This window comes from Mya arenaria, chromosome 1, assembly GCF_026914265.1.
Source record: "Mya arenaria isolate MELC-2E11 chromosome 1, ASM2691426v1".
Lineage (NCBI taxonomy): Eukaryota > Metazoa > Mollusca > Bivalvia > Myida > Myidae > Mya > Mya arenaria.
The window spans coordinates 26,829,572-26,847,383 of NC_069122.1; the positions used below are offsets into that span (position 1 = coordinate 26,829,572).

The 17,812-nt window shown below is 33.5% G+C and overlaps 1 protein-coding gene across 5 annotated transcripts in view; it reads left to right on the forward strand.

The window, feature by feature from the left end:
* The window catches only part of LOC128234617 (tubulin monoglutamylase TTLL4-like), a 50,390-nt gene extending 33,300 nt beyond the window's left edge, over positions 1–17,090 (forward strand). Inside the window, exons 20-23 of one of the 5 annotated variants that reach the window (XM_052948970.1) lie at positions 1,176–1,301; positions 6,822–7,010; positions 9,130–9,198; positions 10,496–17,087. In XM_052948970.1, coding sequence (XP_052804930.1) covers positions 1,176–1,301; positions 6,822–7,010; positions 9,130–9,198; positions 10,496–10,499 — 388 coding nt within the window. In that variant the 3' untranslated portion in view covers positions 10,500–17,087. Of the gene's footprint in view, positions 1–1,175; positions 1,302–4,590; positions 4,811–5,088; positions 5,161–5,501; positions 5,523–6,821; positions 7,011–9,129 lie in introns of all 5 variants that reach the window. The other 4 variants (XM_052948986.1, XM_052948976.1, XM_052948994.1 and 1 more) reach the window with 4 other exon arrangements.
* Positions 17,091–17,812: the final 722 nt, after the last annotated feature.

Genomic DNA, 17,812 nt, shown 5'->3' on the forward strand with positions numbered 1-17,812 from the left:
CCCAGCATTTTCCTTGTGAATGAAATTTCATGGCAATCCATCCAACTGAATTCACAAGGATTTTTTTGGACAGTACATTTTTAAATTGGTCAAAAATAATACTTGAAGTACATGCTGTGTGTTTTGAAAGTCTCTCAGTGTCTTTATAAACAAACAGTTGTGAGTCTCGAGTCAACATCATGTTGAATAACAAATGTAATAATATTTATCCTGTTTTTGATTGTTATGTAATCATGTCGTTGTTTAGGTGTCTAATACGCAGAGGTAGTTTCTACAAGGATTGAGTAAGGTCTGTTAAACAAGTCTGATAAACTTTATTTTATTTTTTTACTTGTTTGAAATGTTCATTGTTATTTTTGAAATTTTAATTTTTCAAAATGTTCACTTTTGAAAAGCCAGTTTATATTTATATAAAAAAGGTCAGTGATAAACATTTCTCCACTCAATCCCTCCAAGTGCATTTCGAATAAAGTTTAACTTCGATGGCCTGACTCCACACATCAAATTAAAGCCACCTGCTGCTGTCAGTGTTTAGGTGTATTCTTTTACATATCTTACAAAATTACCTACTGGAAGATATATGCTTTTTACCCCACAAAGCATCCATACATTTCTTTTATTATAAAAGTAATATTGACACAAGTATTTATATTTTCATTCCAAGTTGGAAGTTTAACCAAAAATTATTATAGTTTCTGTAAATCCAACAATTCAGTAGCGGAAGTGTAAGCCCATTTAATGGATTAATATACTTCAAAAGTTTTTTTAATGGAAGCCCTGCTTCTTGCTTTTAATTTTTCTAAATGTTCTTTGCTGAGGCTGTTAACATGAAATCCACTTTCAGTTATCTGTCTTTTCAATACCTTAAAAGTATATATGACAGAAAGGCTGATTGTTCAGAACATTGTCAAAGTTTACAAAGTTGTTAAGTGGATCGTTATTATTTTTAAAATCTTAAATACTCTTAAAGTTTCATGGACAATTATGTCAGGTCGGCAGAATTTTTCACAAATATCGAGACAACTAGTTCAGCTATGCTTGTTTTCTCGTAATATTGCCTCATTTTAAAATATTTCACCTTTACTAGTTAACAACTATGCTGTTAACAACTTTGTTAACTATAAACACAGTCGACCCAATGAAATACAAAACCATATTGATATGGACACTTCCAGAAAGGAAAGGAAATCTAGCAGGAGTGAAAACACTCAGTACAATTCTGAAGAATCCCCGAGACCTTATATGGACAAAGTCAGTTCTTACGTGCGAAGTCTGCCGAGAATACCCTTGCAATACGTCCAGTAAGAAAACAGATGTGATGGGCTTGGGGTAGTTTTTAGCTCGACTATTCGAAGAATAAGGAGAGCTATACTACTCAACCTGGCGTCGGCGTTGGCGTCACACCTTGGTTAAGGTTTTGCATGTAAGCACCTTTAAGTCATTATCTCAGTAAATACATCAGTTATTGCTTTGAAACTTTGGATATGTATTCCCAACTATCTTACATACTAAATTAATGAAGTTAGATAACAATTATTTGAATATAATGCAAATAATAGGCCTTTATTATTCGACTTAGAAATTCTGGTGAAAGTTTTGCGTGTAAGCACACATAGGTAATATCTCAGCAAGTACTTGAGGTATTGCATTGATACCTGATACATTGGTACTCAACCATCCAGCCTACTAAATTAACCAAGTTAGATAACTCTAGTTTGCATTTAATGCAAATAATTGCCCTTTATTATTTGACTTAGAAAGGTTTTGCGTGTAAGCACACATAGGTTTATATCTCAGCAACTACTTGAGGTATTGCATTGAGACTTTATACAACGGTAGTCAACCATCTTACTTAACCTACTTAATTAACCAAGTTAGATAACTCTAGTTTGCATTTAATGCAAAATAATTGCCCTTTATTATTCGACTTAGAAATTCTGGTTAAGGTTTTGCATGTAACCACATTTAAGTCAATATCTCAGCAAATATATCATGTATTGCATTGAAACATTAGATATGTATTCCAAGATATTTTTTTTTTAATATAATGCAAATTATGGGCCTTTATTATTTGACTTAGAAATTCTGGTGAAGGTTTTGCATGTAAGCACACATAGGTTAATATCTCAGCAATTACTTGATGGATTACATTGAGACTTTATACAATGGTATTCAAACATCCAATCTACTTAATTAACCAAATTGGATAACTCTAGTTTGCATTTAATGCAAAATAATTGCCCTTTATTATTCAACTTAGAAATTCTTGTTAAGGTTTTGCATGTAACCACATTTAAGTCAATACCTCAGCAAATACATCATGTATTGCATTGAAACTTTACACACAGGCTCCCATCTATTTAACCTTCTTATTTAATCAAGTAAGATAACTCAATCCTTACATTGAAAAGCGGCGGAATAGTCGAGCGCGCTGTCTCTGTGACAGCTGTTGTTTTTGTGTACAGTTTATAACATGTAGGTTTTCTGCTTGGGATTTGGACTGCAAAAAATTAATATCGAATTGAGCGATAGATAGTACGCAGTTCCTTTTAGCAGAATATGATGAAATGGTTGCCTGCATACTATATATCGTATTTTATGGACTTGGAAATAATTGTTTTAATTTTTTCTCTTTGTACTAAAAAAGTATTAAGAGTTATTACCTGTTTTTTAACACTATGTTTCCCCTGCATAATATCTATCCTAGGGTATCATCTACAGTAAAATTTCTGTTAGTTTATGATTTATATCATTGTCAATTTGGCTAAAAGGTGTTTAAAGTACTTACTAAGATATAAGATGACTTTTTTCAAGTACTTGCATTCTCTGCGGTGTTGAAATAACTCTCATAATTAGTTTTTAATAATTAAAACTTCAAAGTCTAATAATGCTTAGTGCCAAATGTCTGTTTGGTTTTATATATAGGAAGTCATTTTCCGAAATTTTGTATCTCACTGGTCATATCATAAAAGAATTAAATAATATCATTTATAATAAAAAAATATATTAACTGTATGCATTATAACTTTTATGTTAAAAACACTTCTACTTTTCTTTTAATTTGACTATGACCTTACGAAACTGACTTATGTTTAGAAATGACTTAGGATGTTTTATGAAACTGCCCCTGGATTTCTAGACAGACTGGCCTTTAGTACTTGAGGTTTTATTTTCATAGAACTTCTACCAAGGCCCCAGGCCCTCCCTTGGGCTTGTGTTTTTAGGGCAGACTGACTGTTATAGTTATTGATGTTCTTATTTATCGAATGTAATAATTATAATATTAATTGATGACTTTGTTATCTACTAGACGAGAGAAAACCTTTCATAGTTTGATCAGAGAGGTAGGAGGGGTTTTGTAGAATGCATATATTGTACAGTGGCATGATCTGTTTATGTAATATACTATATATGTATACATATGTGTGTTGGTAAATTATTTTATGTAAATTTAAGTTATGTGTGATGTATTGTTTATACAAAATGTTTCCATAATGTGTAAATAGTTATATTCTTCTTTTCAGGAAAAAATAAATAATCATGTGTTGTATATATTTGTACATATCTATCATTCCACTTACTTTTGAGTTCCTTTTATTTTGAATATTTTTTTTTATTATATTTATTGCAGATTTTTTTGTGTCATTATCACAATCTGCGTGAAAAATGGTTGATAAGTGTCATGACTCGGTATGGTGTTATTATCTTTCCAATAGCTTATATTTTTTCTTCAGAAATAACTTCAAGGCTTCCTTATTTTAGTAATTTTTATGGAAAGATTTAATGGAATATTGGTGTTTATATAAGTAATGCATTGGGTGATGTCATTAAATATGGATATGAACGCAGTTGGGCTGGTTAAAGTATGCATGTAGTCTTTAATACTCCACACACTTACACCAGCCAAACTGTAATCATACCTGAAAAATGATAATATAATGACCTCAATCACGCCATTCATTCCTTCAACAATGCTGCCTGTTTGGGGACCTCTTACATGTATTAAGATGCAGACAAGCAGTGGGTCTTATTTCAGGTGCATGTGTTTATTGTAACAATTTGCTGTCATTTAAAAAGTTGGAAGAAACATATTTTATTATATGCTTTCCAGCGGTTCACAGAGATTTATTAGTGATATTAAATGGACATTTCACTGTTTCAAACAATTTGATATTAATCATTGTTTTGAAATTTTAGTCTTCTCTCACTGTCAAATTAAATGTTAATGCGCATGGACTGGAGTGCTATTTCAACAATGTGAATTCCAAATAACTGTGTTCGTATACAATTTTGCATGCTCTTCTGAAACACTATGATTAACTGTCATTTTAAATCCTTTTTAGGCATGCATACTAAAGAGAAATATTGCTTATTTCAGAGTTAGATCCCAATATATTTCACCTCGTTTTTATATATATTTCCAAAGTATATATTTCACACATAGGGACACCACTCTTGAAATATAGCTTTTTGTGCTCACTCAGAGAAATATATGACGATCTTATACTGAAATAATCAATTGTTCTTTATGTTATTGTTTAACAAGGAATCTCCTGAAACTATCACTAAAAATGACTTATACCCTTACAGCAGCGGTACCAAAGTTGAGACCTCTGTGCAACCAATTCAAAGGCAAAAAACATTGACTGCCTCCCCCAACAGGAAAACATTGAGTGCCTTCCCAACCAGTACCACCCCTCTGCGCTACACACACTCCCCTTCTATTCCCCCGCCAGATCAATCGCTCACTGAGAGAAATCATAACAGTAAAATGATTTTGTACAGGCGCAGAATCATGCTGCTCAGTACGGTAAACCAGTCAGGAGTTGAGTTTCACTGATATGTAATGACACAGTCAAAAATAAGGAAATAATGAAGAACAAAATTGCGAGTCATGTAATTTTTATCATTTAATTGTATTTAAATACCAGTAGGCATTTTCTGAATTGAAAAAAAGAAGAGTTTTGAATTAGTTTAATTATACAAATAAAGTTCTAAATGGTTATTTGGATATTTACATGAGAATAAGTGACTTAGTTAGTATTTCTTTTAAGAATAAGTTGTTAGGGGAGTGAGTGTGTTTTTTAGGTAACTGGAGTTGACCTGAATGGGGGCAGCAGTTTAAAATAGGGTTGTCCTCATTCGGCCTCAATTGACAAAGTAAGACAAAATGTTCTGGCATACTCAGAACACTGCATGGTCAATCTTGCATGCGACTGCCACTGCCACTAGTGTAAAGTGCTTCCCAGTGTTTCTTTTGTATATGAATGATTCACCTTTGACAGGAGTTACTCCCCATAAATGATATTGTTATGTATTCTTGAATGAGTATATTGTCCATTATGCTTGTTTTTAATTGTCCTCAATGTATTAATATGTGTTTAAGATATACATTTTAATAATTGATTTTTAAGTATATTTTAGTTTGGTGTAAAGCATCCAGACACATTCCTATTAAACTGGTTATTATTATTATTCCATAGTCTTTACTCTCTTCACAGTGGGGATAAATAACATTTGAGGTAACCACATAGCTTTATAACATTATTGAATATCACACTACTTCATGTTGTCTTTTAAAATATGAAAGTGACACTAGAATATAGTATAACTGTATAGTATACTGTAACATACTGCTTTCCATCTGACTTTTCAAACAATTTCCTGAGAATTTCACACACAATATTATTTTTTTTTAAATCACGAAACAACAAATAAGTGTGGGCTGATCACCTTTTTGAATTTTCTGGCAGATTCACATTTTGCTGTTCAAAATCCTGCTTCTGATAGATAGTACAAAAACTAGACCATACAGACTTGAATTTCTCTATATGTACTGCCTCAATGCTGTCTGCATTACTTTACTCTTCATATTCAGAACCACGGTTAAAACTAGATTTTCCCAATTTCTCATAAGTCATTAAACTAAATGAGTTGAGATCAATATGTTAGCAGCCACAGCTGATATACACCAAGGATATATAGCAATGTCTGCCAACACAATATAATTATCATGACAAGATTGCTTGATTTTTGGGGCAATTTTTTATATTATTATGTTTATGGTGCTATGAATTTTCTATGAAGCATATTATTATGTTACAATTAGTACTATCCAAAACACTGTATATGATATATATGGTATGTCGTCTACTAATATATAACCTGTTCAGGTTGTTGTGTATCTTTCAGAGTCCAATTATCAATTTATAGAGTGAAGATGTATGTGTTGTTTCAGGGGCCATATTTACATATAACTTAATTGCAGTCTTTAATGAAATTAATGACATCATTTTTCTTCCATGACTTGTGTTCCGTCAATTGAATACTTTCACAAGTGTGGTCACCTATGTCTTAACAATTCTTATGTTTCCATTTTCCTTTAGTTATGTTTGTGGATGAAAATTATACGTCAAGTTTTCTTGCATTTAGTGCAAAACATTATCTCATATTTTAGTTCATCAAGAAGCACACTGTGAAATTTAAAAAATGATTGTGCAGTTTGATTATACACTGAAAGAAAAAAGCAGCACAATTTTGACCTTTTGCAGTGCATAAATTGTTAAAAATAAATTCTGCAAAAACAAATATGGAATAAATAATATGCATTATTTTTATACTTAAAAAAAAATCGTAAAATCAAACCCTGCAAAAATGAACAACATATGAGATAGTCCAGTATTGCAGTAAGCTTTGATCACAAAGTTTTTGGCAGATATCACAAAGTTTTTGGCAGATATTTCAGTATTGCACTTAGCCTTATAAGTAATAGTATTCCCATATCCCGTTTTATTTCTGTCCTATTTATCTCCCATTGACAGCTCTTCCTCCTCAAATCTCCACAAGTCAACGTCGGTCAAACGGGCTGGCGGCCTCGCGGCAGGACAGAAACCAGCCCCGTTCAGCCGGTCGCCTAGCCAATCTAGCAGCAAAACTTCCTCCGTTAACAATCTAGTCTTTAGCCCACAACCTATCGATATTCTTTCCCCAAAGGGAAAAGCTCCAAGCAGGTAACAGAGTGTGTACACACAGATTATTTTGGGTTGCTGGGTTTTTATTTCACATAGATTGCTCATCTGTTTTTCAAATAGAAAAGGTGAGGTTACTTGTCATAGTACCAGTGTTGTCAACAGTATTAAGGGACAAATTGACAGCAGATTTCTGCAGAATAATCACTAGATGAATCCAGATGGACAAACATTATTATTGTTTATTTTTCTTCGTTTTTTTTGTCTGATTTAAAAGGTTACCTGGTTGCCTTTGGACATTACTTAATTATTGTTACAATTGACAATCCAGTTTGTTTCAAATTTTAATGAAGTAAAGGGCTTCTTAAAAGCCAGCTTTTCGTCAGCTACTGTTACCACCCATTGAAGCGCCCAAAAATTCATGGCCAAATTGGCTTCAGCCGACAGCTTCCAGGTCAATCAAAACCCTGTTGTAAGAAGTAGCAGTCAAGCAAAACAAAAATACAGTTAGTACTCTGCTAGTGAAATTAGGGCCTTCTTATGAACAAACAAACAGCAAAATGGCATAAGATCAAACATTTTGGTTCAGTATTGAGTTAGTGTTACAAACTTATTGATTTTCATGTGTGAAATCAAATAGAAGCTAACTTTGCCTAGACTTCCAAATAAAGCTTTCAGCTCTAAATAGATGTTGAAACTACAAAGAAGTATAGTTTTCAAAAAGCGATCATACGGGAAGTCACTTTATAAGATGACCCTATAATGTATAAATGTTTCAAGGCCAGTAACTCTAGCTTCAATAAAAAGACAGTTATGGGCCTTGCCAAATTAGAAAAACTGATGAGTGTTGGTGTCTCCTTGCGACTCTCCTGTGTTCAATTGTAAGCTAATTCTTTGTAGATTAAAAATGCTAATTTTTCACTGACGTGTCTGCTATTTACTGCTAACAGATTGATGAGATGTATAAGTGTGGCTAATTTTGATTAACAAACTGTTGATTTTTTATCATCTTACTTAGATTGAAGACAAGAAAATCTATTGTAATAAACCAATTGAAAAATTTCAGCTCATTTGCTGTTTTATAAGATGACTGAATCACATTTTCTTCATAATTATAAAGATTAAAACTATCGTTTTTGAAATAGATATGGCCCAGATGAGAACCCTTTAAAAAAATATCAGAGAAAAGGGGAGAATCTTCTTCTAAAACAAAAACTTTAAAGCTTCTTCTTTATGGTCACATTATAACTAAATGCCCTTAGTACCTGAATGCGGCCCGGGTTGCACTCCCAATATCTAAGATTGAGAAGGTTACCTTAGATTAATATTTTATTTAAGTCTGAGTGATGCAAATTATGAATAGTAATTATAATACTTTAAATTTGGTCCAAACCCGCAATCAGAAAAATACATGAATATTAAAATATTTTTTGCTGGATTATAATTTTGCTTACTTAGCCTAATGCAAATAGAGAACATGGAAAATTAATGGTTCTTAACTTTTGAAGTGTGTGAGTTTTCTCAGGATAAACCATAGTTGATTATTTTTCATGGCTTAAATGAATCAGATTTGAATTATAAGGAAATAAATGGTTGTCATGTATGTGAAACACTCGAAATGGCATTTTTCCAGTCTGAAGTTTGCCAAGGGAAATAATTAAAGTCTGTAACCATAAAGGGACTAGACTCCAAATGATACAATTGCAAGAAAAATTTGTCAAAAATTTACATTAAATTGAAACTGTTGTGTACGACACATTGAATCTTACTTTCTGATATATCACAATGCTACTGCCACATGTTTTGCAGTTTTTTTGCGTTTTTTTCTTTTTAAAAATTTACTGGGTTTGTCTTCAATGCAAATGCCAATTTAATTTGAAGATAGTGTTGGTATATGTTTCTGTATTAATAATGTGACTTTCACATTATATGCTATTTTTAAACAGGTCTTCTCCGCTGAAACAGCGACAGAATATTTTTGAACCATGTAACATGATGTTTAATCGGCCTTATACTAGCTCGTATTGACAATTCTAGGCCTGTCTTGTGGAAATAATGAGCTTGAGGAATTTTGGACCATCTGGTGTCTATAGCCCCTGAAAACCAGTATGACCATGTAAACTTTGACTGTGTGCAGTAAGTTACCTTTGTTTCTGTTTAGTGAGGCTCCAGCCACTTACAGTTTTGAAGACAATTGTCTGAAACCACCCTTAACCCCACAAAAGTCCAGGTAACACAAGATGCACAGCTCTCTTCTGTGGAAGAACTCTTAACCAAAATGGATTTGACCCAGATTTTTTCTTGCACTTACAGTTGCTGGTAATGGAGGTCTACTGTTACTGCTTAAGTTTTAAAACACAGTTTGCTACATGATTCTAGTTTTGACATTAAGCTACAGATACTACTAAAATATAGTAATTCAAAAATGAACATTTGAATGGGAATGTTCAGTAGACTGTATTTTGACCTCTGCTCTGGATTTGCACAGTGATTTGCGGGCATAAAGCAAAAAGGTTTCAAGTCAGATAGAATTAAGATGCACGTGGAACCTTCTCTCTTTCACCCGTGATATTGCACATTAGACGGAACATCACTGTTTGCTAGTTTTCCCTTTGCCTCGTGTATGTTTTGCGAATGAATTGTTTTCCCTGAATGTTACAGGCATCTTCACAATTTCATATATATATATTTCTTTTGATATATTCCTTTTTATATATATTTTTTTCTATTGTTTTTGTCTTTTATTTCACGTATAATATATCTTCAAATAGTAATGGAGGATCTCATGAGTATGTTATGTATTTGTCAGTATTGATATGACTGTGTATGCATGTCAATGTATCTATAACTACATGTTGTAACAGGCCTTCAAGTATATGTTATGAAATCGTAAAAGTGGAAACTGCTGTAAATACCAATAAGGAATTTAAAGAAATTTTAATGAATATTGCTTTGATATGTTATAATGTTCTTATGATTGCCATGTTTTTTTCAGTGAAAAGGTACAATTGGTAACAAAAAACATTGTTGGTGATTTGGGCAAAAAAGCTTTTGTTTTGCTTTTAATGAATCAAGTTTTTCGGTTGAGGATGAAAGTATAAAATGACTAGCAATTTATATATCTATCACAAATTTTCCTTGGAACATATTTCTTTATATTATTTAATTATTTTGTTCATACAGTTGTCCTTTGACCAGTCTTCCAGATTGATCTTCAGTATTTTAACGTATTTTAATAGATACGGAAATTTTGATTACTTCTTCAAACTTGGAACAAGGACTTTTCAGCATTTCCTTTAGTTTGTACTTGCAATTTCAATGTTTCATTTAGCAATAACTTGCCTTATTCTTGAGCAATGATAATTTAAATAATCAATCTATTAAGAAAATACATTTTTATAATGTACTGATTGAATCCCAAATAATAGTAAAATTTTTTTACCTCATGTAATTTAACAAATTATATTACCTCCCTTGATCATCTCAGTAAGCCCATGATTAACAGAGTTTTCTCCCCTGTGTTTCAGGTGACTGTCGGTCCGTCTACCCCCTCTACAGGAACTGTTGTCTGCCGGCCTACCCGTCCTTTCCTCCACCCGCTACCAACGGCACGCCATGCGCATCGTCAAACAGGAGATCTCCAACGCGCAAGTTAGGAAACACCACAAAAAGAAACAACAACAGCTCAAGAATGACCATACCTTCAAACAGCCCTGATGTTTATTTTGCTCCTTCAGTCAGCCATACTACAGTGTAACAAGTTATTTGACAATAAACTTGTAGCAATAATTCTTTTGACGTCTTTCTGGTAATCATAAGGTTTAGCTTTGAAGTACCATTTATGGTAATGATATTTGCAGGATTTGTACGAAGACAAGGTTTCTTGTGGATTTTTTTTCTTTAAAAAACATTGGTAATATTAAGACTACTCTTGGCTGATTTTATTGGCTTATGTTCTAGGAATGTTAATTAGCTTGTTTAACCACCATGGCTGTTTTGTTCAAGGTCTGCAAACAATTCTGTCCATTTGTCTTTCTTTAATTGTTGGCAAATATCCTACAGCAAGCATTGTTACCTGTTATATATTTTTTTGTTAGATTTTTTTTTGTGCTAATCTCTTTTATTTTGATTACACATATGTTGTTGTTTACATTACCTCTAGTTTATAATTGAATCAAGGACTCAACCAAACAATTGGCTGTTCAATCAGACCTTTGTTAAAGTTAACAACGTGATTGACTTTGTTATTGTTAACATTTAAAGGCGAAATATTCTATGATGAGCTCATATGTTTTAATAGAAAAAGTAGTACGGCTAAACAGTTATCTCAAATCTTGTTTGGAATATTGCAGAGCATAAATGTATCAGTGAAAAGTCCAGAGCAGTAATGGTTTGAAAGTTAACAATAATTAGTTCACAACATTTGCTTACTTTTAACTAAGATTTGAACGATTGAGCCAATGTATTAACAGATTACTGTAGTTGGTTCCAATTCTGCAATGTATTTTTTTTTAAAGATTTCCTGATTTGTGTACACAAACTTTGAAGCTCGAGAGAACATTATTTATGAATAACAAAAATTGCTTGATTGATTTAAAGTACTTTAAATTGGCTTTCTGATTAATTGGCGAAAAATCTTTAATATTTATTCTTCACGACCTTCAAGCAATCTACTTTGTATGTGTGTTTTTTATGTAAAGGAAATTTTTCTTTTAAATACCGATACTTAGAATATTTGTGTCTTTTTTTAATTTCTTAATAAAATCTCAGATTCATTACATAGAAAATGAATGTAGGCACACAAGCTGTGTTTAACACAAGATGTGATTAGTATTACAAGGTGGCAACATAACTATTTTTGATATTTTTTATATTAAATATTAACCATATAGCTGCTTGAAATGTAACACATAATGACCTGACAAGAAACATGTTAGAAAATTTCAAAGCTTTGAACATGTGAAATATGCCGGTATGTGTTTTCATATAAGTCTGCATGTAACACTCTTTTTTGTTAGATACATTACAAATCTATTCCAATTATTCATATATAACAATATACAGAATCAGGTGATAACTCTAGGGTTCACAAACTGGTCATCTGGGATGTAAACACTCACATAACTTACATGTTTTTATGCCCCCTTTTGAAAAAAGTGGGGTATATTGTTTTGCACATGTCGGTCGGTCGGTCGGTCTGTCTGTCTGTCGGTCGGTCGGTCGGTCGGTCGGAATACCAAATGGTTTCCGATCAATAACTTGAGAACGCTTTGACCGAGGGACCTCATACTTGGTATGTGTATTGGTCATCACCAGCAGATGAACCCTATTGATTTTGAGGTCAGTGGGTCAAAGGTCAAGGTCAGTGTGACCTTTACATGAAAAACGGTTTCCGATCAATAACTTGAGAACGCTTTGACCCAGGAACCTCATACTTGGTAGGTGTATTGGTCATGACCAGCAGATGAACCCTATTGATTTTGAGGTCAGTGGGTCAAAGGTCAAGGTCAGTGTGACCTTAACATGAAAAACGGTTTCCGATCAATAACTTGAGAACGCTTTGACCCAGGGACCTCATACTAGGTAGGCTTATTGGTCATGACCAGCAGATGAACCCTATTGATTTTGAGGTCAGTGGGTCAAAGGTCAAGGTCAGTGTGACCTTTACATGAAAAACGGTTTCCGATCAATAACTTGAGAACGCTTTGACCCAGGAACCTCATACTTGGTAGGTGTATTGGTCATGACCAGCAGATGAACCCTATTGATTTTGAGGTCAAAGGTCAAGGTCAGTGTGACCTTAACATGAAAAACGGTTTCCGATCAATAACTTGAGAACGCTTTGACCCAGGGACCTCATACTAGGTAGGCTTATTGGTCATGACCAGCAGATGAACCCTATTGATTTTGAGGTCAGTGGGTCAAAGGTCAAGGTCAGTGTGACTGTAAGCTGAAAAAAGGTTTTCTGATTGTCCATATTTTATTTTCTTATATAGTAGACAGTAGAAATTTATATGTCACTAAATGCATGAGTTGAAGTATCAGTTTTCAGTGAACATCTAGTTTAATTATGCCCCCCTTCGAAGCAGAGGGGTTATATAATTGCTTTGCACATGTCGGTCGGTCTGTTGGAAGACCAAAGCTTGTCCGAGTGATAACTCAACAATTCCCGGACCTATGGTCATCAAACTTGACATGAAGATTAGGTATGACCAGTAGATGACCTGCCTCATATGCATCCAATGACAAATCAGCTGTCATTTCAGTCCATGCATATTTCATTCAATTGTCCAAATATTTCTGGCAACTTGGCGCTCAGGGGGCATAATGTTTGACAAACATCTCTTGTTTTTCTATTTCTTTTTTTAAAGATAATATATGGGAATTTCTGCTAGCCTCCTGCTTCCAAACACGTGAAATGTCTTCAAAGAAGTTTGTTTTTTTATCCATACCCAATATTTTAAATTAAGGGCATATGTGTTGAAATCAATGCTGTGTGCCATGAATATTTGGATAAGCAAAACATTGTAAGAAAAAACAACTAGATTTTATAGTATTTACTGTCCTGAAAGCAAAACCAAAATAGGCTAGGATAGATATCCATATTTTTCAGAAAAAAAACAGTTCAGATAAAAATGTCACATGCAGAATGTTTACCTCCCTGTTGATCTGTGTGTAATCCCCAGACTTGTCACATGATCCAACATCATGAGTGAAGGCTACAAGGAGGGGGAGGAAAAGGAACATTTCAGGGAAGAAAAAAAAATGTTATCCGTCTCAAGTTTCGAAGGGGGTAGATGGAGAAGTTGTGATATTTCGCTTTTTTTTACATTTTTTTTTTGTACATTGCACATATTTCAAATCATGCTGCACTAGGATGATCACATTTTTGCTTAATTCATTATTGCTCATTTAAGTTTAAATCAGGTACAGTATATATTATACACAATGGTGACTTTATTTAAGGATTAGTACTGCATGTATCATTATTTATATTCAGGGGTTGTTTTTTATTTACTGGTCAAAGGCCACAATAATTTAAACAATGGCGTGGTGTCTGTAAAATAATTCTTGTTTATGTGATAGTCTTCAGTTTTAATTGTACCGGCATCGTACTTATACAGATGTCAAATATCCATGACAGCTTGGTTCCTTTAGAAAACTGGCCAGATCCGCCCATGTATGACTAGATTATGGTCCTTGAAATGAAAAAGAATTTTCTATCGGAGACAACTTTGTTGTGTATTATTGTAGTATTCCCTGCAGACCTATCAAACATATTTATTTAGGAAGACACCATTGAACAAAGAGTTGTGTCTAGTTCTTGTAGTTTATTTCCCTTGCCCCTTGTGAAACATGCTTCACCGATGGCTTCATTTTGAATGCGAGTTCAGTATATTAACAACAAGTCGTCACAGTAGAGCATAGGCCTTGTAATTTATACCTGTTCTGGATGATTGTGTTATCATTATAATTATTATGAAAGTCTTACATTAAAGAGGTGTAGAATGGACCCTTATCCCACTGTCACATTATGACATATCCACGAGGCCCTGTACAATTTTTCCACCTAAAACAGATTTCTAAGATTTTAGGAAATGCGGGTTATTGAAACAATCTGCTGCATCCATTTGTAGCACATCATATGGGGATCATAATTATGTTTCTGGAATGTTTGGGGATCATAATTATGTTTCTGGAATGTTTGGGGATCATAATTATGTTTCTGGAATGTTTGGGGATCATAATTATGTTTCTGGAATGTTTGGGGATCATAATTATGTTTCTGGAATGTTTCAGAGCCAAAAATGCTAATATGTCATAATGACCATCTGCAAGACTGAACGAGTTTGTTAAAATGTTGATGTTTTTATGATACATGTGTAGATCTTATTGGTAAAAGAATGATGAATATAGATACAAGCATTAGGATTTGTGGGACTACTATAATGTTGGTCAGTCATCCATCTGATTATTAAACACTTACAATGTGCTTCTTTTACTATTGAAATATAATGGTTAAATGACAACCAGAGTTGTGTTAGATGGAGTTATGTTCATGACCTTAGAAGGTCATCCTTTAAAAAAAAGCTGTTTGCAGTGCCCTGACCATCATCAGCAATTACGGTACTTTCTTTGTTACACTTAATTATATACCATGGAAAATTGACTGATTAATAATTGGTTTGAAATAATATGAATTCCTTTCGATGATCACATGCTGTTAACCTCAATAATAGACAAAGAAATGTGATCTCGGGAGGTACTTCCTCAAAGCTTGTGCCAGTTTTTGAAATTAAGATGCAGTCTTTAAAAGTTGCTATTCCTGGGTTAAATAAAACAAACATGTATACTTCTACATATACAGTTTCTTTATTTCAAAAGTACCCCGGTATATACAAAATTTAAATAATGTACTCAGTTGCGCCAATACTTAAGAATTGTGAAACAGGGCCTGACGGTTTAACACCTTGGGGGTTAGCTCATGTATTGACATTTCAATGCCTATCTTATGTTTAATGTGTTGCCATCACTAATCGTAAAAAAATAATTCCTACGGACAATATAGGTCTGGTCACAACTAAAAATTTATTAAGGGTCACTTCAAAATACCTTTTTAATGTATACATTAGTTAACTTCCGTATTTACCAAAGATAACCTCATGTCCATCTATTTTCTATTTATTTCATGGTCATTTTCGATGTTGTCTACATGTGTGCATTTGTTTAGTTTCACACATATCATAGAAACTTGTGCCAAGAAATGCATTCCAGAAGATGTCACATGTGACAGAAAGATGAAGTTACATTTGACAGCAATATGTTGTCATATGTGACAACAAGTATCCATTTATTATTAGCCTATTGAGGGAATGAAATTAAGGTATTGTCGAAGCCTTGGTCTTGTCGCTGGCAGCGTTGTCCAGAAACAATGGCAGTAACTCAAAAACCATTAAAGATATTCACATGAAACTTTGATCACATGTATCCAGAGACAATACTCATTGGTGTATCAAGGCCAATTACTCTGGGTTAATAACTGATGTGGAGTTGTGCTCCTTTTCTGACTTTAAATAACAGGCAAGTGTTGGGGTTTGCTCCTACATGTAGGTGCTATTGTTGTTATTTTATAACAATTTGCATTGACATTTGTTGAGGTTAGCATCATTCTGCTATAATTTCATCCCACCCTAATATATTTTTTATATCCAATTTTAAACAAGGACATTGATGGCTTTTGATTAAGCCAGCACTTGAATTTCACATCTAATTATTCCTTGGGGCCCATCTCTTTTTTTTTTTAAGTTAGAATTGTCTTATTTTCTATATATTTGTGTGAGCTGAACATCCAGTATAATGTTTATGTTGAAAACACAGTTTAAGAAATGAAAAAAATCAAACAGGTTTGTAACATTCAGAAGCTTAATTGCTCAAGATCTTTTACACATAAAACTATTCTTTGCTCGAGAAAACAAGCTGTAGTGTTATTAACCTGTCCAGATTTGTGAAATTCTGAAAGACATCAGACTTGCATGTTTGTCATTATTTATCAACAAGAAATAAAACAGTAAATACATATGCTGCCATATTGAGTTACAGTATCTGATTTATTGGACTAAAATGTCTGGTTGTATATGTGACTATAGTTGTAATATAAAGCGTTGCTTATACATTTATACTGTAGAAGGTTGTTATTTGTGTAGGTTAGAATGGACTAAGTATTAAACCTTGAGTCTGTGATAATACCTAGTTATTGTTATTTATAAATTATTACATAATAAAGTACAAAACAAAACGTGTCGATAGTTATTTCATGGTTTTAAGCGAATAAGGAGGACTATCCTAGTCGTGCTGGTGTCTGGTTAAGTTTGACAGACTTCTTACTTCGCACACTGCCATTTATGCATTCAATTCTAAAACAAAGTGGCATATAGTCGATCGTGCTGTCCTACAACAACTCTTGTTAATAAAAAATGTATGTAGGAGGAAATGTTCGGTCAACTTGTCTCTGGGCCCAAGTAATTTTCATTTATTGATCGAAAGCCATTTTCAGCTTGAGCTCATAACAACCTTTGACCCACAGACCTTGAAATCAATAGGGTTCATCTGGCTCGAATAAAACTGCTCATATAGTTTGGGGTATATGGGCCTAAGAATTCATCAGTTATTGATCAATCACACTATCCCCTCGAGCTCAACTTTACCTTTGACACTATGACCTCAAAATCAAGAGTTCACCTGCTGATCATTACCAACCTGCCTATCAAGTTTGAGGTCTATGGGCCCTAACCGTTCTTAAGTTTTTGATCAGATTATTAGCTGGATATTGCAACAAAGTTGACCTTAGACCTCAAAATGAAGAGGGTTCATCTGATGATCATTTCCAACCTGCCTACCAAGTTTGAGGTCTATAGGCCCTAACTGTTCTGAAATTATTGATCGGAAACAAACTTCACCTTAGACCTGAAATAAATAGGCTGATCATTTCCAACCTGCTTTGAGGAATCTAGGCCTAAGAACACAACATTTTTTTTTCTGTGATGTACACATGCAACTCCAGATTGAGATATTATCAAATTAGTGTTTCTTTTTTTTGCTCTCTTTTGGCGAATTGCAAACCAAGAGACCTCACTATTCAAAGACAATGGGGTATTGCACACAGTCTTCAGTGATTCAAACTGCTCCTACTCCCTTTCTTCATGTTAAAGGGACTAGACACCAATTGGTCCAAAAATCGACAAATACATTATTTCCTCAAAACAACCCTGGAATTGTCAGTGAGAGCTAGAAGGACCTGAAGAATGATAATACAAGATTAAAAGAATACACGCAACAATCAACAT